Source organism: Hordeum vulgare, chromosome 4H (genome assembly GCF_904849725.1).
Source record: "Hordeum vulgare subsp. vulgare chromosome 4H, MorexV3_pseudomolecules_assembly, whole genome shotgun sequence".
NCBI lineage: Eukaryota > Viridiplantae > Streptophyta > Magnoliopsida > Poales > Poaceae > Hordeum > Hordeum vulgare.
This window is the reverse complement of record NC_058521.1, coordinates 36,867,596-36,891,100: the sequence shown is the minus strand read 5'-3', so window position 1 is coordinate 36,891,100 and position 23,505 is coordinate 36,867,596. Positions and strand designations below refer to the sequence as shown.

The 23,505-nt window shown below is 46.4% G+C and overlaps 1 protein-coding gene across 1 annotated transcript; it reads right to left on the bottom strand.

Annotated features, from left to right (window-relative positions):
* Positions 1 to 11,062: 11,062 nt before the first annotated feature.
* Positions 11,063 to 19,585, bottom strand: LOC123450234 (probable WRKY transcription factor 17). The gene is made up of 3 exons (XM_045127590.1): positions 19,443 to 19,585; positions 11,537 to 11,805; positions 11,063 to 11,433 (listed from the first exon to the last, which is right to left on the bottom strand). Exons 1-3 carry the CDS (start codon positions 19,583 to 19,585, stop codon positions 11,063 to 11,065), a joined length of 783 nt encoding a protein of 260 aa, XP_044983525.1.
* Between the last annotated feature and the right edge of the window lie 3,920 nt (positions 19,586 to 23,505).

Below are 23,505 nucleotides of genomic sequence, written 5' to 3'. Positions count from 1 at the left end.
TGATCATGATCATGATGCGTGCATATTCGCATCTTGATTTGTCGACACCTCTCTCCCTAAACATGTGGGCATATTTATTGAGCTCGGCTTTCGCTTGAAGACAAGCGATGTCTAAGCTTGGGGGAGTTGATACGTCCATTTTGCATCATGCTTTCATGTTGATATTTATCGCTTTTTGGGCTGTTATTTCACTTCACGGTACAATACTTATGCCTTTTCTCTCTTATTTTGCAAGGTTTACATGAAGAGGGAGAATGCCGGCAGCTGGAATTCTGGCCTGAAAAAGGAGCAAGTTTGAGATGCCTATTCTGCGCAACTCCAAAAGCTATGAAAATCAATGTGGATTTTTTTGGGATTTAAGAAAATACTGGGCCAAAGAAGTACCGGAGGGGCGCCAGCAGGGGGCCACTAGCCTGCTAGGCGCGACCACCCCCCTGGCCGAACCTAGGGGACTTGTGGGCTCCCAGCTGGCCCTCTGGCTCCCCCCTTTTTCTACAAGAAGGGTTTCGGTCTGGAAAAAATCAGGAGGAGGCTTTTCGAAGGATTCTCCACCGCCATGAGGCGGAACTTGAGCAGAACCAATCTAGAGCTCCGGCAAGACGATCCTGCCGGGAAAACTTCCCTCCCGGAGGGGGAAATCATCGCCATCGTCATCACCAACACTCCTCTCATCGGAGGGGACTCATCACCATCAACATCTTCATCAGCACCATCTCATCTCCTGTGGGGACCCCGACTTACGAGTCGAGATCGCCGTGCTCAGTGATCCCAGAGATCAATGCTCACCGAACACAGATACCGAATAAAAGAGTCTTACATCATACATACCGTTTGATACAATAAATGACCACCTCGGTCGAGTCTTACATATATAGGGCCTTAAATGCCAAAGCACCAACTAGACCAATAGCGGAATTATTGGTTGAAAGCTTGAACCCATGCCATCAGCCTTAACCTACAGGCATTCTGACTGGGAAGCATCCTAGCTCGCATGAATGCCATCGAGTTAATCTTCACCATATCATGTCTTTCACACCTGGTCAATGAAATAACCAGTGGCAAGCCAATGAGTACTTTGAATGTACTCGCAAACAGCCCATGATATACTCAACGAAAGTGAAGGATAACAATATCATGCATCTTTAGTGTAACTCATCTGGGTGGAGTGATCATGGGTATGCATCAAGTTAAATAATTACTCTTGAAGAACAGGTTACAAATATCAACATATCTGCTAAGGGCTGAACCATCCGAGTTCACCCTATATGCCAAGTCACCAAACTTGGTCATATCCTCGATATATCAGTTGAGGGTTGAACCATCCAGGTTCACCCTATATGCCAAGTCACCGAACTTGGTCATATTATTACTTTCATAACAACACCTTTTTCAACACCACACACACACACTCACACACACTTGGTTTATGCGAAAATATCAGGACGTAGTTTAAGCAGGATTACCCAACTGTCCTTGACCGTGGACACGGCTATTCGAATAGTTTACACTCTACAGAGGTAGTACGCTGGACCCACGAGATCCGGGAAACTTCCGTGTCATCCACGACTCGCGGTATATCACATACCCGAGGTAAGTACCCGATAAATGCCTTTCCCCTGACGATACTAGACAAAGAGGTCAACTGGATTGGTACCCAGCCCACATGTCATACGTCTTACGAGCACCAACTCTGGACCGTACCGACCATGCGGGGACCAACGGTGTGACTGGAACTCATAAAAATGGCATAGTCGTCCTACCCGGCATAACCCCATCACAAGAGTGACTACAATCACTCCCGCCACTAGTAATGTGGCTCTTTGCTAGCACCGACTAGAGTAATTAACATGCCCCGTCCCATAAGGGATAACATGGTCGTACTGGTAAGGTTGGGACGGTCGACACATCATAAATCTAATCCCATTTCCAAAACCTTACTCACACAAATACCGGGTGCATCACTTCACCAAAAGTGACCACCAACTCTTCATCACCCTTGGGCATTAGTGGCACCCGACGGGGTTTTCATAAACTCTTGCTTTGTGACAACATCATGCTCATGATAATGCTACTGCTATCTTTACTTGTTAACATGGTATTAGCATGACCCTAAGGGGTAGGGTCAAGCTCAATGCATGTGCTCCGGGGGAGCCTTCGGTAAAATCATATCAAATGATTACCGGCACTTATGATCATATGCAACGGAAATAACTTGCTATCGTAACATGCAAGGTAACATATGCTCAGTCATGGTCAAAGGGATGCTTGCCTTCCTCACGTAAGTCCTCGGGGTCTTCGAGGTCTTCTGCTCCAACTCCAAATACTCCGTCTACTGTCAACTGAATCATTGCCAAGGGGTTTGAATCATCACGGGATTTTGATTGGATGAAAGGAGGAATAGGTGACCATTGAAGAAGCCAACAGAAATCATTCTGTTAAAAATGAGTGGAGGCACCCATTTAACAGAGAAATATTTTAGAAATATTTAGGAAGTGGTTTCACTAGATTTGGAGTTGAGATGAATATTCTAGGAGTTTTCTAATATGGAATAAATAGCAATAGGAAGCTATTTATTCATTGCAACAGAAGTAGGTCACACAAAAATGTTGACCAGGGTTCTAAAAATAGGGAATGATTTAAGAGGGCTATGGAAGTTTGAATCACTCCATTTGGAGTTGATTTGAATCCTCTAGGAATTTGCAAAGGTGGTGTTTAAAGTATCTAAATGGGCATTTAGATATTATTATCACAGAGAAGTATTTTGGAAAAAGGTGCAATGCTCAAATCTGGATAGAACAGGATTTTAGAAACCTGCAGAATTTTGAATCAATAAATTTGGAGTTAGTATGAATTTATGATGGATTTTATAAGTTGTGAATAAATGAAAAAGAGGGAAAGGCTCAGCCTCTCGGGGGGGCTATCTTGCGCCACCAGCGCCAGATAAGCCTTTGGGTCGGCCCAGTGGCTCGGGCCACCAGCGAGAGGCCACGCGGGAGGTGCCTTGCAAGCATTACGCCTTCCGCGCGAGGAGGCGGCCTACGACCAGGGGCGCGACCACTAAACGGGGCGGGGCCGACTGGTGAGCAGCTGACGAGGGGGTCCCATGCGTCAGCTCCTTCTCCTACCTCCTGCTCGCGCAGAGAGGAGATGCAGGAGCTCGAAGGCTCGCTGGCTCCCGGTGCTCTGGCCTCCTCCGGTGAGGACTAGCTCGCCGGTAGGCTCGGGGGAGTTACTGCCCCCGTTCCCCTGCTCGGTGCCTGGTGGGGAGGGCCGCAAGGGCGTCGGCAATGGAGGTTGCGGGGAGGCCGTCTACCCCTGTCTTCGGCACCAGGAGCGAAGGGAGAGATGCAGTAGGCGATGCGAAGGAGATGCGGTGGCCTGGGGTCTCCGGCATGGGAGGAAGGAGGCGAGGGGAGGATCCGAGTGCGCCAACCCCGTGCGGAGGCCGGAGCTCTACCTGCGGCCATGGGGAGAGGAGAGAGCCCGAGAGGAGAGGGGCTCGGGGGGGGGGGTTCCAGGGAGAGAGGGAGAGAGCAAGAGAGGTTGTTGGACTCGGGGAAGGCCATATGGGAGGAGGAGACGAAGGGAGAGCTCAAAGATCTTCGGGAGCTCCTTGAGCACTCGTGGGCATGGATGCCACGCGTGCCTGAGGAGGCTTGGAAGCTAGCTAGTGGGTGGGGATGCTTTGAATGGTCAAGGGGAGCCTCTCAGACACACTGGGGCATCTTGATTCAGCAAGAGATGGGCTGGAGGAAAGCAACAAAGTGCAGAGCACCCATATTGCAGTCCAGGGTGGTGGTCACCACGGGCACCAGTGTCTACATGGTCCAAATGGCCAGTCAAACATGTCTAGCACGTAGGGCACACCTGCAGCAAAGAGACTCTGGAGTTTGGCAACTAGTGAAGGTGGTTTGAATGGCTGTGGACTGAGGTAAATATTTCAGCAGGAAACTAGTGACTGAAACAAATGGTTTCTACAGGCAGGGATGGGAGGTGAAACCATGTCCTGGAGCATGTGGTATGGAAGGACTACACACCTGCAAGAATTCAGCTCAAGAAAAGAAGTGTAGCTAGCAGTTGTTGTACAAAGCTACTTTTCAGCCAAAAATGAACTTCAAGAGGTGTTGCTCATTTTTCCTACATGAGCATGCCATATCTTGGTTCTAAATGAAGCTTTGGCATAGAATAGATGCTCTGGAAAGAATTGGGGGCTTTGGGTTAAGCAGAAGCATGGGAAGAGAAGTACAACAGTGTTGCCAAGGGTGAAAATGAGAGAAAGTTACAAAGGGTCCTTCCCCAATAATTGACCAGTGGCCATGGGAAAGTTACTGGAGGTAAAATGTAACTATGTGATGTTGCGGTAGAAAGTTGAGCTCAAGGGTAAAAGTGGAAGGGGCAAAAGAAGCCAATTTAGTGAATGCACACAAGGTGTTTGATCTGTGGTTAGGCCATCAGATGGATTCCAATGGCTATGAAACTTAGCAGGATCAAATAATAGATGAAAATAGGCTTGCACACCAAATTTGGGATTTGCTGGAGAAGTTTTCCAATGTAGACTTGGAAAACCCATGAAATGGGCAGAAATGGGTTTCTTCTTAGAACCCTATTCAAATAAATTCCCACAAATCCAATATTTGGTGTAGGGGCATTATTTGAGCATTAAGGCATGCACAAAAAGTTTGAGGATAATTGGAGAAACTTTATAATGTAAAGTTTACGAAAGTCAGAAATCAACAGCAAGGGTTTTGGGGGTCTTAGGACAAGTTCCTCTATTCTCCTTGATGCACCACTTGGTGTGGATAACTTATTGGAGTATTGGAACATGTCCACCAAATTTGAGCACAATTGGAGACACTTCACAATGTAGAGTTGCTCAAATTTGATTCTGGACAGATAGGGTTTTAGAGTGATTAGCGGAGCCAAATCAACTTGGATTAAAATGAAACTTGTCAAGATCATCAAGAATATCATAGATGACATGCTAGAATTTTACTGGAATTTATTGAGAATATTTCTTATAGAAATATTCCAAAAGCTTGAAATAGGCAAGAATGGTTTTGGAGGGGTTTGCCCAATATTTTGAACATGACCATGTGTTGAAACTCATAAATATGGAATAAATATATCCACTGAGTTCCCCTAAATTTTCTTAAATATTTTGAAAGAAATAAAAATAACTTCCCTTCATAGGAGTCCATTTCTGGCCTCATAGAAAAGTTGTTAAATAAAATAATAAAATAACTTTTAAAATAATAATATGATGGTTTTTGGAAGACATTTTGATAATTGGTTTTAAATAAAAGTATTGGTGCAAAAGAAATTCCCTAATTTGAGGACTTGTAGTACAAACCTCATCTCAGGGGTTTGAAAGTTCAATTCAAAGAAATGCTTTTTGGTGAAAATAATATTTGGTGAAAATAGATATTTATCCTAAACACATGGCATGATCATTAGGCAGGAGATCCTAGAATGAGGAGGTGATTAGGAGGATGGCAAGAATTAATGGGGAGCAATCACATGCATTCAAGCAAACAGGCAAACAATAGTCACTCCAAGCATCACAAGCATTCACATTTTTTTAATTGGTCCTAATTTTTGAAATAACTTAATTAATCAGGAAAGACAAAAACTGGGTGTGACATCTCCAAACCCTAGTTCATCTCTTGAAACCAATCTCCGTCTCGCGACTCCGATTGGTACTTGTAAGGGGTCTAGTAGTGTTAATTACTCTTTGTAGTTGATGCTAGTTGGATTACTTGGTGGAAGAGTTTATGTTCAGATCCTTGATGCTACTCATTACCTCTCTAGTCATGAATATGATTATGCTTTGTGAGTAGTTACTTTTGTTCCTCAGGACATGGGATAAGTCTTGCTATAAGTACTCATGTGAATTTGGTATTCGTTCGGTAATTTGTTGTGTTGTATGTTGTTTTTCCTCTAGTGGTGTTATGTGAACGTCGACTACATAACACTTCACCATTATTTGGGCCTCGAGGAAGGCATTGGGAAGTAGTAAGTAGATGATGGGTTTCTAGAGTGACAGAAGCTTAAACCCTAGTTGATGCGTTGCTTCGTAAGGGGCTGATTTGGATGCACTAGTTTAATGCTATGGTTAGACTTTGTCTTAATTCTTCTTTCGTAGTTGCAGATGCTTGCAAGAGGGGTTAATCATAAGTGGGATGCTTGTCCAAGTAAGGGTAGTACCCAAGCGCTGGTCCACCCACATATCAAACTATCAAAGTAACGAACGTGAATCATATGAACATGATGAAACTAGCATGACAGAAATTCCCGTGTGTCCTCGGGATGTGGTGTAATGAACCTTGAAACATCTCAAACGTATCTATAATTTTTGATCGTTTCATGCTCTTATCTTGTCATCTTTGGATGTTTTATGTACCTTTTATATCTTTTTTGGGACTAACTTATTAATTCAGTGCCAAGTGCCAGTTCGTGTTTTTTCTGTGTTTTTGGCTCTTTTCAGATCTGATTTTGGAACGGAGTCCAAACGGAATAAAATCCCCGAATTAAATTTTTCCCGAACGGAAGAAGATCAGGGGGCTTGTGGGCCAAGCCAGGAGGGCTACAGGGAGCCCACAAGCCCCCCATCCGGCACCAGGGGGTGGCGGATGGCAGGCTTGTGGCCTCCCTGGCGCCCCCTGACCTAACTCCTTCGCCTATATATTCCCTAAAATACAGCAAAAAATCAAGGGATCCACGGAAATACTTTTCCGCCGCCGCAAGTTTCCGTTTCCGCGAGATCTCATCTGGAGACCCTTCCCAGTGCCCTGCCGGAGGGGACTTTGGAGTTGGAGGGCTTCTACATCAACACTAGTTAGCCGCCCGTGCGTTGCAATGGGGACATACAAATTCCGATCGATCAACACCGATCATGGGTAAACTATATCTTTAGATACATTCCACATGCATAGCAGGTGATATTGTATTATTTTATATAAAAACACAATACATACCCACTGGTCTCTTTGTTCACTTTGTTCATCGCATGCACTCAAATGCTAGTTAACGCCTAATCTCAAGATGACAACTTTCATGCTTTGCTAAAATTCTGAACTCATGGTAGTATTTTTCTAGAAAAACAGTGTCTCTCAAGAAGGAATAAATGATTCACAAATTTATGTGCGAAAACTTAGTCCTCATAGAATATCATCAAATCATACTTGATTCTCATAATAAGACTATCCTACCTCCAAACAAGGTTATGTGAAGATAACCATTCTCCCTTCTTAAAAAGAATAACCACCTTCAATTTAAAGATCAGTGCTTGCATAAAATTGTAGCTGGAGAGTAACTTCACTTTTAACAAATTTTATATTTTAGTTTTCAAATAATTCACTTGTTCCAGAAGGCCTCTTTCCACATGTAACGGACTGACAATTTACTTTTCTAATAATTCACTTGTTCCAAGAATTAACTGTCTCAAGTTCAGCATGATTGTCTGTCTCTGATTCACACAGCAAGGCCCTAACACATTTTGTACCAAATAGTCTACCGACTAAGCTTTCATCCTCATCTGCAATGTTCAATAGAGAATAATAAGGTTCAGCAAGGCCATATAGAAAGATTTGGCCTTTTACAAAGCTTGAATTATGGGCTACATATCTGAAGAAATTCACAAGAGAGCAAGGTCAACAAAGGAAATTCACAAGAGAGTAAGCCCAACACTGATCCCTCTCCTTATATACCAACATCGCTCACCTTCCAGCCCAGCATCACTCCCTCAATGCCAATCATGACCAGATCATGAAACCAGGACGAAGAGAGGGGGCGAGGGGGAGAGGCTGGACCTCAAGCATATCGTCGGCAAATCCAAAACCGCGGCGCATGTGAGAGGGGATCCTGGGGATGAGCAGATGACCTTTGGAAGAAAAACCAGGGAGGGTGGAGGCGACCAGCGCCTTGCCCCGACGGGAGCTTGGGGAAGCACCGCCCGTGCATCTAACAAGCATCATTGAAGAATTTCCAAAAGCACGAACAAAAAAAACAAATTATGTGCTTATGCTTATATCTTCTAGGCTCAAACAAAGATCAAACAAACGGAGATATCACAATACCAATAAATGATCATAAGCCGAATATATGTTTATTCTCAAATATATAGGATCGAACAAATATATTTGACTTATATATTACTACTGACTCATTTATTTGTTCTTCGGCATTTATTGGCGTCAAACACAATACAAAAACTGCTAACAATATAAATGACACCAATAATAAAACTAATTAAGTTGTTTTATTTTCTCCTCTGTTAATGGCTATGATGTGAAATAATGCTCAAACTATTGGCACATATGTTAGGTGAGAAGGTAAACTCCTGAGTATAGCTATCAAGAAGATGGATAATTCTTGAAGTCAACTACAAACATTTAACTGTGTAACTTGCATGGATAACACAATACTCAGATTATAAGATTTATTATTTGTGAATCACAACATCTGTACGGACTATACGGTCTTGGAACAAGCAAAGATCCATCCCTCAGAGACATGTTCTAGCATAGGAGCACATCAGACAACAATACAGGCCAAGTAGTAGAATAGTAACATCAAGTTAGGACAGTCCAAGCAGCAGTAGGGGCAATGCAAAGGCAAAAACAATGAGATGTAGTTTGAGTAAATACAAGCGGCAAGTTGCAGAAATCACAATTAACAACACCATGATGTAGTATTGGGAGGCTTAGTTTGTGTGCAAACAGAATCTGTATGCACTCTTCACTATTTAAAATGATAGTTCATAACATCTAATCAGCAGTGGATCATATAGTAGATGTGTGTGTGTTTCAGTTCTGACAGTAAAATATGTTTTACTCAGGGGGAGTGCACTTTTAATTTGCAGAAAGATTTTAGAGTAGAATTAAATTGGAATTAAATGATAAAAAGATGAATTGGTGGACATACATAGATGGCTAAGGTACCTGGGAGCAGAGGATGACTGCTCCATGATTCAGGAAGACGTGAAGCGGCTGGTCATGCACCTCGCCACTCATCTCCTGCGGCGTAGCCACCAAGCCCGAAGGCTGCCGTGTAGGAATGGACCCCTCGGTCGTTGCCCACCAACCACGTCCCTGAACAACGCCATGCCCACGCATAATAACTGCATATTACAGACACATGTTTTCATTGGTGAATAAGAAGTGTACTGATGTTTCCTATTGTTTAAGCATGAACAATGTTATTTCTCTCCTAGAGGACAATTAGCCTCGATTCTTTCAGGATAGAAACATACATCAAAAGGCTTCAGAACTCAGGGGTCAACATACTCTGAATCATTTCATAAACTTTGAAATATAAATTCAGTCCATACACATTTAGCGGCAAATACCAAGAAATTATAGAAAGAAAGCTCACAAGTTTTGGACTTGAAGGACTTGGAAGGGCACGCAGATGGCAACTTTTTGTATGGAAAATATGGTAGCATCTATGGCTTACCTGTCCACAAAGTATCATTGATATAAACATGACAGTGTGCCACCAATCAGTTGTATGTGATGGTACAGAAGTTCCTATAGAAGTAGTAACTTTATCATTCCAAGGACTGGTTGTGAGATTTTAAGGGTGCGGCTATATACTCGAAATTTGTTTGGCACAAATAATATGGATTACACATAGAGATAAAGAAAATATCATTGGCTGCCAAAAGGGTGGGGAAAATAGCAGAAGATCATGTGCTCTTAACAATTCATAGGTTTCTTCATACCTCTATAACAACAAAAGTTTGATGATACTGAATATGCCCTACAGCTTACAACTTAGTAAACAAAAGAAAGTACAAGTCTGATGACACTGAATATGCCATATAACTTACAACTGAATAAACAAAAGAAAGGACAAGTCTGATGATACTGAATATGCCCTATAACTTAGAACTGAGTAACCACATAATGGATGCGATCAAAGTGTCATCCTTTTCGTCACTATAAATTATAAACAACAACATTGTCGCATCAGCTGTTACCATGTAGAAGAATACCCATCTGATCCTCGACATTATATATCTATACAATCTGCGATGACACAGTACATTCATATCTCAATTCAGTAAATATAAGCCGATACCAGACTCATCCATCTCAGTTTCAGAAATTTATATCTACTAGATCATGAGAAAGGATTATCCGTGTATCTGGCATGACCCTATTCATAAATGATCCAATTATTTCTTCATACAAGTGTGTATTTCTTCATAAATTTATAGACATGCCAGGTAACGCGAACATGTTTCAGATCATTCTGCGCAGGAACATTTGTCTATCAGGAGCAGATGTCTATGAGGACTTTTTCCTATTTATAACTAATATGGATTTCTTTCTCAAGCCATTGGGAAGAATTATAGATCCAATAGTTCTCAATGTGCAGTGTTCTCCTTGGTTTAAATCAATCTACTACCATTGAACCCACTCCTTACATATATCAGGAGAGGCATTTATAAGAGGTTCAGCAAGAAAGCTTTTCATAAAAATGGAGTGGGTGTGAAGAATATGGAAGCAATTTTGGATCTGTTTTTGACTGAACATCCTATGCAAGAATAATCTCTGATTAGAAGATGAGTAACTATGTTGTCCACCGTGTACAGCCAAATCTAAGACTTCTTCTGATGACAAAAGCAATGATCAGCTAATATTGCAAAGGGGAAATCAGTTACGTACCCTGGTGAGAAGCTGGTTGGATTTCTTCTCGGCGAGCAGCCTCCCTCTCATTTGTCTGCCCTCCTCCCCGGTGATACTATGGCCCCCAAAGATTGCGCTCGCCCCCGAAGCTCGCGCTCGTCTGCTGCCCAGACATCGGCTGCGCTTCACTAGATCTGGATGAACGCGAGCTCTTGTCAGCTTCCCCGTGGTTACATAAAGATTAACAAATGAGAACCCCTACCAACTCATCAAAATCCCACATCGGCTCCAGTACCATGTTGTTTCAAAAAAAATCCTAGAACATGAATGTTGGAACTACACCAACCGTCAGATTGTTGCACACGCGCACACACAGAGATGAATGTTGATCAAAATCTTGTTTCGTGTAGTTTGATGGTGATGAGAGAAATTTACCGTGGGTAAGGGGATCCCTTGATGGGCTTCTGGCCGTACTTCCTCCACGAGTACTCGTCCGGCGGGATGTCGGCGATCTTCGCGCTCACCGCCGGCATTCTCACCGTCGTCTTCACGCGGTTCTTCCTTCTCTTGGAGCAGTGGCATCGGCTACCCGTGGTGTTGGCCTCCGAGTGCGCGCCGGCATAGGGCTTCCTCTTGTGCCCGGACAGCGGCGGCTTGCCGGCGGACACCAGGCTGCGGCCCTTGGACACGCTCCCCTCGGCGGCGGTCACCGACGAGAAGAAGGACGTGGACGTCACGGACGTCGCGCCCGACATGGTCAGGTTCGGCTTGGTGAAGTCCAGCGTGAGGCTCTGCGGCTGCGGGACAGGGGCGGCCATCGAAACCGGCGCCACGACGGTCAAAGGGGCCGGCCTGGATGGCTCGATGGCGAGAGGGCGCGGTGGGGAAGGAGGAGGAGCGACCAGAGCTGGAGGAGGAGGCGGCGGCGGTGACTGGATGGGGCCGCGGCGGAAGCGGGCGTGGCCGGTGCGGCGCCGGTGGTGACTGGATGGGGCCGCGGCGGAAGCGGGCGTGGCCGGTGCGGTCGAGGATGGAGATCACCTTGCAGAACTTGGAGACGGCCTGGTCAGCGATCTCGCCGAACAACTGATGGTGATGCTGCTGCGGCGCCTTGGAAGAGATGCCTCTTGCGGTGGTGGAGGCGAGCAGGTCGTACAAGGGCGGCGTGCACGGGCTGCGTGACGGCGACCGAGGCGGGCGCCCGATGGCGATGGGATGGGCAGTTCATCGTGGCACACGACTGTGGGCGCGGCGGCGGCGATGATTTTTGTGACGAGATCGAGAGAGAGAAGCGATCGGGAGCGAGAGGCGGGGCAGACTAGGACAAAGGACGTGTGACGGGAATGGGTTGTGGTTGTTTCCTTTTTTTCAATCGTGCGGAGGAAGGTTGCGAGGGAACATGGGAAAGTGGGCTGCTCCTGCGATCTTTTTGCGGGCGGGGTCAACGAGGGTTGCTGCTCCTCTTTTTTACCGCACGGGAAAGGTGGGATCGCTGGGAGGTCGAACCATAACCGAGGTTGAACCATCACGACGGCATATCCTGCTTTAATAGTAGAGATCATCGCCCCTCCAATGACTCGTGAGTAGTTCACTTCAGACCTACGGGTCCGTAGTTAGTAGCTCGATGGCTTCTTCTCTCTCTTGGATCTTCAATACAAAGTTCTTCATGATCTTCATGGAGATCTATCCGATGTAATCCTCTTTGGCGGTGTGTTTGTCGAGATCCGATAAATTGTCGATTTGTGATCAGATTATCTATGATATATATTTGAGTATTTGCTGATTTCTTATATGCATGATTTGATATCCTTGTAATTCTCTCCGAGTCTTGGGTTTTGTTTGCCAACTAGATCTATGATTCTTGCAATGGGAGAAGTGCTTGGTTTTGGGTTCTTACCGTGTGGTGACCTTTCCCAGTGACAGTAGGGGCAGCAAGGCACACATCGTGTAGTTGCCATCAAGGGTAACAAGGTGGGCTCTGTCGTAGATATGAGATTGTCCATCTACATCATGTCATCTTGATTAAGGCGTTACTCTGTTCTTTTGGACTTAATACACTAGATGCATGCTGGATAGCGGTCGACGTGTGGAGTAATAGTAGTAGATGCAGAAAGTATCGATCTACTTGTTTTGGACGTGATGCCTATAGATATAATCATTTCCATATATGACGTCATGACTTTGCGTGGTTCTATCAATTGCTCGACAGTAATTTGTTCACCCACCGTCTACTTGCTTTCATGAGAGAAGCCACTAGTAAATGCTACGGCCCCCGGGTCTACTCACACCTATCGTTTCCACTTTCGCTTTTACTTTGCTTTGTTACTTTGTTGCTTTCAGTTCTCACTTGGCGAACAATCTATAAGGGATTGACAACCCCTTCATAGCGTTGGGAGCAAGCTTTTTGTGTTTGTGCAGGCACTTGTGATACTCCTTCACTGGATCGATACCTTGGTTCTCAAACTGAGGGAAATACTTACCACCGCTGCGCTACATCACCCTTTCCGCTTCGAGGGAACACTAACGCAAGGCTCCAAGGCCACGGGGGAAATCCTTTGCATATTTCCCTAGGAAGTCCCTTAAGGCGTAGCCGTAGCAGAAGGATTCCTGGTGCCGTAACACGCCTATTTCTGGCGCCGTTGGAAGGTCTTTTGTTGCAGTAGGAGAAGTATTTCTGGCACCGTTGCCGGGGAAGGAGAGATCTATCCAAGTAGGTCTCACAAACTCATCTCTTGCATTTACTTTTTTTGCCAGTTGCCTCTTGTTTTCCTCTCCCCCACTTCGCCAATTTGCCTTTTTCGTTTGCCTTTTTTCGTTCGCCCTTTTCTCTCGTTTGCCTTTCTGTTGCTTGTGTGCTATGTGCCTTCAATATGCTTGCATCTTCGCTTGCTGAAAATCTAGTTATATGGATCCTCATCCACTTGCTAATCTCTTTAAGAGATCCACTTATGTGGAACCAATTGCTAGTGAATTGAATGCACTTGACTATCTTTATGGAGTTTTGCTTGAGATGCGTGAATCTGAAAATGGTGATGAAAAAACTTATGAAGTGATTCACGAGGGATCCTTGAATGAAAAGCATGATTGCAATGGTTTCACTATAAATCCTATTAGTGACAATCATGCTAAAAATATGCAAAACCCTAAGCTTGGGGATGCTAGTTTTGCTATGTCCCCTACTTGTTGCAATAATCATGATTGGGGTGATGATCTTTCTTATGATCTTGAAAATTTGTTCAAGCCTCATGATGATTATGATATTTGCAACAATATTGAAAGTGGGATTGGAGAACTCAGGACTTTAGTTGACGACAATCCCACTATTTTTGAAGAGCGTCAACTTTGCATGCATGTGGATCATGAAAAGAATATCCTTTGTGATAGCTATTTTGTTGAATTTGATTATGATCCCACGTGTAATTGCTATGGGAGGGGAAAATATTATGGTAGAAACTTTCATGTTACCAAATTACCTCTCGTTATGTGGAGATTTCTATTGTCTCTTTATTCTTCCTTGCATATGCCAACTATTGGTTGTCTTGACAATCTGTTTTCCTATAAAATGCCTATGCATAGGAAGTATGTTAGACTTAGATTCCATCACCTTTTGCCTAGCTAAGGGCGTTAAACAATAGCGCTTGTTGGGAGGCAACCCAACGAATCTATCCTTTTTCTTTCTGTTTTTTGTTTTCCACACTTTCATAATTCTGTTATGATTGTGTTTTTTGTGTTTCTTTTTGCGTTTGTGCCAAGCAAAACCGTTATGATTAGTCTTGGGGATGATCGTTTGGCCATGCTGGAAAAGACAGAAACTTTCTGCTCACGAAAAGAATTTTCATTTATTTTCTGTAAGAGCTTTTGAGTCGATTCGTTTTGCTGCTGATTTCTACGCAAATTCTTCAGACTGTCGTAAGTTTTCAGAATTTTTTAAGTACCACAAGTATACGCAATATACAGATTGCTACAGACTGGTCTGCTGTTAACAGATTCTGTTTTTGTTATGTTGGTTGCTTATTTTGATGAAACTATGGATAGTATCGGGGGGTATTAGCCATGGAAGATTGAAAATACAGTAACCCAACATCAGCATAAGTAGAATTTAAGTTTGCTACAGTACCTAAAGAAGTGGTGGTTTGCTTTCTTATACTAATGTTATCACGAGTTTCTGTTTAAGTTTCATGTTGTGAAGTTTTCAAGTTTTGGGTGAAGTTCTTATATACAAAAAGATAAAGAGTGGCAAGATCTCAAGCTTGGGGATGCCCAAGGCACCCCAAGAGATTCAAGGATGCCATAAAATCCTAAGCTTGGGGATGCCCCGGGAAGGCATCCCCTCTCTCGTCTTCAATCCATCGGTAACGTTACTTGGGGATATATTTTTATTCACCACATGTTATGTGTTTTTGCTTGGAGCGTCTTGTATCGTAGGAGTCTTTTATTGTTTTTGTGTCACAATCATCCTTGCTGCACACCTAGAGAGAGACATGCACTCACCGTGATTTTGTCGAGCTTCACTTATATCTTTTGGTAGACAATTCAGCTCACATGTGCTACACTTATATCTTTTGAGCTACATACTTTTGCTCTATTAGCTTCACATATATCTTTTAGAGCACAGCGGTGCGTGGCTTGGTAGTTGATCTATGCTTTCAAAGTAGTCTCAAAAGGGGTAGTTATCCAAAGGGATACGAAAACTTCCACCTTCATGTGCATTGAATAGTTAGAGAAGTTTGATTCATCTCAATTAGTTATGAGTTGTGGTTTTGGTAATATTGAAGTCATGCTAGTAAGGTGTTGTGGATCTAGAAATACTTGTGTTGAAGTTAGTGATTCCCGTAGCATGCACGTATGGTGAACCGCTATGTGATGAAGTCTGAGCATGATTAGTCTTTTGATTGTCATCCTTTGTGTGGTGGTTGGGATCGCGCGATGGTTTATACCTACCAACCCTTCCCCTAGGAGTATGCGTTGAATGCTTTGTTTCGATTACTAATAAAACTTTTGCAACAAGTATATGAGTTCTTCATGACTAATGTTGAGTCCATGGTTTAGATGCACTTTCACCTTCCACTATCACTATCTTCTTAGTGCCGTGCAACTTTCGTCGGTGCACAAAACCCACCATTAGCCTCCCTCAAAACAGCCACCATACCTACCTACTATGGCTTTTCAAAGTCATTCCGAGATATATTGCCATGCAACTACCACCATGACATGTGCCACCACATCTACATTGCCATTGCATGATCATAAGATAGCTAGCATGATGTTTCCATTAATGTCTATGCCATGCTAGATCATTGTCACGATACACTACCGAAGGCACTCCGTATAGAGTCATCGTTGCTCTAAGTTTTGAGTTGAAAGTGTGATGATCATCATTGATGGAGCATTGTCCCATGTGAGGAAATAAAAGAGGCCAAAGATGCCCACAAAAATAAAAAATAAAAAATAATAAAAGGGGGCCAAAGAGCCCACCAAAAAAATATATAAAAAATGAGAGAAAAAGAGAGAAGGGACAATGCTACCACCTTTCCACAATTATGCTTATTAAGCACCATGATCTTCATGATTGAGAGTCTCTCGTTTTGTCACCACCATATAGCTAGTGGGAAATATTCATTATATAACTTGGCTTGTATATTCCAATGATAGGCTTCCTCAAAATTGCCTTAGGTCTTCGTGAGCAAGCAAGTTGGATGCACACCCGCTAGTTTTCTTTAAGAGCTTTCACATAGTCTTAGCTCTAGTGCATCATTTGTATGGAAATCCCTACTCATTCACATTGATATCTATTTATGAGCATCTCCACAGCTCATTCATATGCCTAGTTAATGTGACCATCTTCTCCTCTTTGTCTTGCAACCTCCAGCATACTCCACACCACTTATATTGCTAAAACCATGGCTCACGCTCATGTATTGCGTGAGTGTTGAAAAGGTTTGAGAAAGTAAAGGTATGAAACAATTACTTGGCCAATACCGGGGTTGTGCATGATTTAAATTCGTTGTGCAATGATGATAGAGCATAGCCAGAATATATGCTTTTGTAGGGATAACTTTCTTTTGGCCTTGTTATTTTGAAAGTTCATGATTACCTTGCTAGTTTGCTTGAATTATTATTGTTTCCACGTCAATAGCAAACTGTTGTTTTGATTCTAATGGATCTGAACATTCACGTCACATAAGAGGAGTTACAAAGGACATCTATGCTAGGTAGCATGAAAGCATCAAAAATTCATTCTTTATCACTTCCCTACTCGAGGACGAGCAGGAGTTAAGCTTGGGGATGCTTGATACGTCTCAAACGTATCTATAATTTTTGATGGGTTTCATGTTGTTATCTTGTCATCTTTGGATGTTTTATATACCTTTTATATCTTTTTTGGGACTAACTTATTAATTTAGTGCCAAGTGCCAGTTCCTGTTTTTTCTGTGTTTTTGGCTCTTTTGAGATCTGATTTTGGAACGGAGTCCAAACGGAATAAAATCCCCGAATTAAATTTTTCCCGAACAGAAAAAGATCATGGGGCTTGTGGGCCAAGCCAGGAGGGCTACAGGGAGCCCACAAGCCCCCATCTGCCACCAGGGGGCGGCAGATGGCAGGCTTGTGGCCTCCCTGGCGGCCCCCCTAACCTAACTCCTTTGCCTATATATTCCCTAATATACAACAAAAAATCAAGGGATCCACGAAAATACTTTTCCGCCGCCGCAAGTTTCCGTTTCCGCGAGATCTCATCTGGAGACCCTTCCCGGTGCCCTGCCGGAGCGGACTTTGGAGTTGGAGGGCTTCTACATCAACATCATAGCCCCTCCAATGACTCGTGAGTAGTTCACTTCAGACCTACGGGTCCGTAGTTAGTAGCTAGATGGCTTCTTCTCTCTCTTAGATCTTCAATACAAAGTTCTCCATGATCTTCATGGAGATCTATCCGATGTAATCCTCTTTGGCGGTGTGTTTGTCGAGATCCGATGAATTGTGGATTTGTGATCAGATTATCTATGATATATATTTTAGTCTTTACTGATTTCTTATATGCATGATTTGATATCCTTGTAAGTCTCTCCGAGTCTTGGGTTTTGTTTGCCAACTAGATCTATGATTCTTGCAATGGGAGAAGTGCTTGGTTTTGGGTTCTTACCGTGTGGTGACCTTTCCCAGTGACAGTAGGGGCAGCAAGGCACACATCGTGTAGTTGCCATCAAGGGTAACAAGGTAGGCTCTGTCGTAGATATGAGATTGTACATCTACATCATGTCATCTTGATTAAGGCGTTACTCTGTTCTTTTGGACTTAATACACTAGATGCATGTTGGATAGCCGTCGACGTGTGGAGTAATAGTAGTAGATGCAGAAAGTATCGGTCTACTTGTTTTGGATGTGATACCTATAGATATAATCATTGCCATAGATGACGTCACGACTTTGCGCGGTTCTATCAATTGCTCGACAGTAATTTGTTCACCCACCGTCTACTTACTTTCATGAGAGAAGCCACTGGTAAACGCTACGGCCCCCGGGTCTATTCACACCTATCGTTTCCACTTTTGCTTTTACTTTGCTTTGTTACTTTGTTGCTTTCATTTCTCACTTGGCGAACAATCTATAAGGGATTGACAAGCCCTTCATAGCGTTGGGAGCAAGCTTTTTGTGTTTGTGTAGGCCCTTGTGATACTCCTTCACTGGATTGATACCTTGGTTCTCAAACTGAGGGAAATACTTACCACCGCTGCGCTACATCACCCTTTCCGTTTCGAGGGAACACCAATGCAAGGCTCCAAGGCCACGGGGGAAATCCTTTGCATATTTTCCTAGGAAGTCCCTTAAGGCGTAGCCGTAGCAGAAGGATTCTGGGTGCCGTAACACGCCTATTTCTGGCGCCGTTGGAAGGTCTTTTGTTGCAGTAGCAAACCTCGGTCGTGGGCCTTTTGCGCTTTCGTGTAACATATGCATGTTTCGAATATTCTGTTTTGGAAGTTTTTTTGCTTGCCTACTCGTTTTTTATCTTCGTTTCCTTTTGACTTCCGGCTACCGATAACTTAGCCCTCTCCAGCTTCCGCCCCGCCAGTCCGACAGTCGGGAGCCGGTCTGTGACCGGGACGGGGCTTTTGCCTTTGGGGGATGGGCCGCGGGCTTCCAAAAGATGCGAGAGCACTTAGACTTTAGAACTAGTTGCCAGAGGCCGGCTAAAGAAGGAACCGTAGACGGTTAGACTGTCCTGAGCCGGCTACTCCTTCATAGTCGAATTTTGCGAGCAGCAAGCCTTCCATCCTAGGGATCCACTAGCTGGACAGTCGGGAGCCGGGCTGTAGCTAGGCAGGGTGGTAAGGGTTTTTGCTTAACACGTTCCATGTATTCGGCTACAAAAATAGAGAAGAGGCTCGGGCCGGCCAGCTAGCCCCTGAGTCCAAGGAGTCGGACCAAGGGGTTTTACTAAGAAGGCAACATTTTTGTGAAATTGAAAAGGTACGCCCCAAGCATCGGCTTAGGGCACCCGTCGCATTCATTTAGGCCCAAAAGGGTAGGGGGTACATACATACACTTGTTTCTCTCTTTCTCTTAGCAGTAGAACGGGTGAAGGTGTGCTCGTTCCATGGACGCTCCGTCTCCTTGCCGGAGGCATCTCTCTTGCGCTGCTACGACTTCTGGGCATCTATTAGATTGTACGCGTTGTTGTGCAATGCCTTGCTCACAATGAAGGGTCCCTCCCATGAGGAGGTCAACTTGTGTTGGTCGGCTGTTTGCTGGATTCTTCTAAGCACCAGGTCCCCCTCGCAAAAAGAGAGGGGCCTGATTCTTTTGTTGTGGTAGTGCCTTAGCTTCTGCTGGTAGATAGCCATTTGACTGAGGGCCAGCTCGCGTGCCTCTTCGAGTAGGTCGACGCCGTCTTCTCTTGCTTCTCTTGCGTCCGCCTCCGTGTACATGATGACGCGCAGTGAGTTGAACTCGACAACCATGGGGATGACCGCCTCTCACCCGTACACGAGGAAGAATGGTCTGAAGCCGGTCGACCGGTTCAGTGTGGTGCGGAGGCTCCATAGTACAACCGACAGCTCTTCGATCTAGCAGTCGGCCGACCTCATGACTGGCGCCACAAGTCTTGGCTTGATGTCGGCCAGAATCAGGTCGTTTTCCCTCTCCGCCTGGCCGTTTGACTGCGGGTGGGCGAGCGACGCGAGGTCGAGCCGGATGCCCTCCTTTGCGCAAAAGAGCACCATTGCGCCTTTGGCGAAGTTGGTGCCGTTGTGGGTGATGATGCTGAGTGGAATGTCGTAATGGATGGTGATGTCCTTGATGAACCTGACGGTTGTGGGCCTGTCTAGCTTCTTGATGGGTATGGCTTCAATCCACTTGGTGAACTTGTCGATGGCCACCAGAAGATGTGTCATGTTGCCTCGGGCCGTCTTAAATGGCCCCACCATGTCGAGCCCCCAAACGGAAAATGGCAATGAAAGGGGGATGGTCTTAAGGGTTCTGGCCGGCAGATGGCTTTGTGTGCTGAAGTGTTGGCATCCTTCGCACTTGTCGACCGAAGTGGTTGCCTCCTCTAAAGCCGTGTGCAAGTAGAATCCATGATGGAACGCCTTGGCCACCAGGGCTCTGGAGGCGGCGTGATGCCCGCACTCGCCCTGGTGGATGTCTCTGAGTATCTCATGTCCCTTTTATGATTCGATGCAACATTGAAACACGCCGGTACGCTGCACCTAACTAGCTCGCGGTTGATGATGGCGTAGGCGAGAGACCAGCATTGGATCTGTCGGGCCTCAGCTTCGTTAGGCGGGAGCTCGCCGTGAAGGAGAAAGACAAGGATGGGTTGGGCCCATGTTGGTGCCGAGACGGGAGTCGGCTCCAATTCTGGTTGAAGGCCAGGGGCCACCGGAGCCTCCGAGCTTGTCGTTCGATTCCTCGAGATGGAGCCGTCAGTCCCCGAGACTAAGGCGGCAGCCGGCTCACCGTCAACCTCCATGACGGCTACGGGTTTGGAGCTGTGCGGGCTGGACGTGGGGTTTGTCGCAGTCGGCGATGTTGGAGGAGCCGGAGATGCTGTAGGAGCTGGCGAAGCAGGTGAATCTGGTGGAGCCGACGGAGTCTCCGGGCGCGAGGCTGTCAGGACAGATGGATCCGCAGGTACAAAAATCGACGTCGATTCCGGGGACGGCTTGATTGATGGCTTCTGCAGCTGTTCGAGGGAGACGCCGGCTGTGACTGCTTGTCGGGTAGAGCCAATTTTTGCTAGTGCGTTCGCCACCTTTTGTCTGCTCGGGGGACATGGTGGAACTCGCAACCCTCCAAAGGACCGTTGAGTTGCTGGATGAGGAAGTGGTAGTTGGCCATGTTGGCCTCCATGGCATCCCATTCGTTAGAGACCTGCTGCACCACGAGGTCGGAGATGCCGAAGCAAAGGATCCGCTGAATGCCGATTTCTCTAGCGAGCCGGAGGCCGTGTGCGAGTGCCTCATACTCGACCACGTAGTTGGAGGCGCCGAAGTGGATCTGGAGGGCGTACTTGAGCTGGTCCACTTTCGGGGATGACAGGATGATGCCGGCTCCCAAGCCGGTCTGCATCTTGGAGCCGTCAAAATTCATCCGGGGTCTCGGCCTAGTCGACGAGGAAGTCGGCCACCACCTGGGACTTGATGGCGGTGCGTGGCTCGTAACGAATGTCATGGTCGGCCATGGCGACGGCCCATTTGGTGATCCGGTCGGTGGCGTCTGTGTTGCCCATGATCTCTGAAAATGGAGTCCTGCTCACCACCATGATGGTATGCTCGTGGAAGTATTGCTTTAGCTTCTTGGCGTCAAAGTACACACCATAGCACATCTTCTGCTAGTGGCGGTAGCTCTGCTTGGAAGCGGAAAGGACTTCACTTAGATAGTAGACACGACGCTGAACCGACAGCGCCCTGCCCTCCTCCGACCGCTCCACCACCAAGAACGACACTGACCACGCATGTGGCGGACGTGATGTAAGCCAGCATGGGCTCTTTCTCAGCCGGTGCGGCCAAGACGACCGTGCTGGAGATAGCATGCTTGAGGTCGCGGAAGGCCTCCTCTGCCTGGGCATTCCACTTGAACTTGGTGATCTTCTTAATCAGTTAGTAGAGGGGCAGCGCCTTCTTGCCCAGCCGGTTGATGAACCGGCTGAGGCAGGCTAGGCAGCCGGTGAACTTCTCGATGTCGTTGAGTCGAGGCGGCCTATCCATGCACTCGATGGCTTTGATCTTCTTGGGGTTATCCTCGATGTTGTGGGCCGACACAAAAAACCCAAGAGCCGGCCGACTGGAACTCCGAAGACGCACTTCTCCAGATTGAGCCGGATGTTGTATTCGCGCAGGTTGGAGAAGGTCTTTAGCGGATCGTCGAGGAGACTAAAGTGCTTCTTGGTCTTGATGATGATGTCGTCGTCGTAGACGTGTACGTTCGTGCTGATCTGCGGCAGGAGGCATTGCTGCATTCATTGCTGGAAGGTTGCGCCTACATTCTTCAAGCCGAAGGTCATCGTTGTGTAGCAGTAGGATCCAAAGGGGGTGGTGAAGGAGGTTTTGAGCCGGTCGGCCGGGTCAGCCTGATTTGGTGGTAGCCGGAGTAGGCGTCCATGAAGGACGGGAAATCGCAGCCAGTCGTGGAGTCGATCACTTGATGTATGTGCAACAGGGTGAAAGGGTCCTTTGGACATTCCTTGTTCAAGCTTGTGTAATCGATGCACATGCGCCAGGTTTTGTTTTTCTTCAGCACCAATACTGGGTTGGCCAGCCAATGCGTGTGGAAAACTTCCATGGTGTGTCGGGCGGTTTCTTCTCCGATGGTGTGTCGCTTCCCCTCGATGAAGCGGTGCAAAAGTTGTTTGACCGGCTGCGCATCCGTCCGCACATGAAGCTTGTGCTCGACGTACTTCCTCGGGACACCCGGCATGTCTTTGGGGGACCATGTGAAGATATCCCGATTCTCACGGAGGAAGTCGACGAGCTCGCCTTCCTATTTGTGGCTGAGGCTGGCCCCAATGGTGACGCATTGTCGGGGGTTGGCCAGGTCGAGTGGCACCTGCTTGGTGTCCTCGGACGGCTAGAATGTGGCCTCGTTTGCTGACTCGGACGGGGGAGTCGGTACAGCCTGCTGCTCGTTGGCCTGAGCCACAAGCCGGCCAAGCTTCCTCTTCTCCTCCATGATCACCAACGCTTCGGACAGCCGACTGCCGTCACGCGCGCACTCGATCGATTACTTGTAGTCACCGGCGATGGTGACGCTACCTTTGGGCCCAGGCATCTTCATCTTGAGATAGGCATAATGAGGATCACCATGAACTTGGGGAGAGCTGACCTTCCCAGAAACACGTGGTAGGGGTTGTCGAGGTCCACCACTTCGGACCAGATTGACTCGCGGCGGAGAGCCTTGTCACCGAAGAGGACGTCCAGCTGGATCTTGCCGCTGGGACCGTAGGACTGCCCCGGCATGATGTCATGGAAGACGGTCCGGGTTGGCTGCAGGTCCTTCTCCTTGAGCCCCAACTTGAGCAGGGTGACACGGTAGAGAATGTTGATGCTGCTACCGCCATCGACCAGCACCCGCGATTACCGGCAGGTGAGTCTCTTGGAGGCGATGGTGGGGTCGAGGACGAGCGTGTGGCTGTCGGGATTCGACATCACTACCGAATGGTTGGCCCGGCTCCAAGTGACCGGCTTTTTGGACCAGTGCATATATTCGGGAACCGATGGGACTGTGGTGTTCACCTCATGCTGGCGTTGGCGTTGGTTGTGCTTGTCGTCGCCCTCACTGGTGAAGACGACACATGCCTCGTCTTGGTCGGGGAACTAGTCGTAGAGGCGGCCGTCATTGGGGGGAGGCGGAGCCGGAGCCGGAGCCGGAACCAGCATAGGAG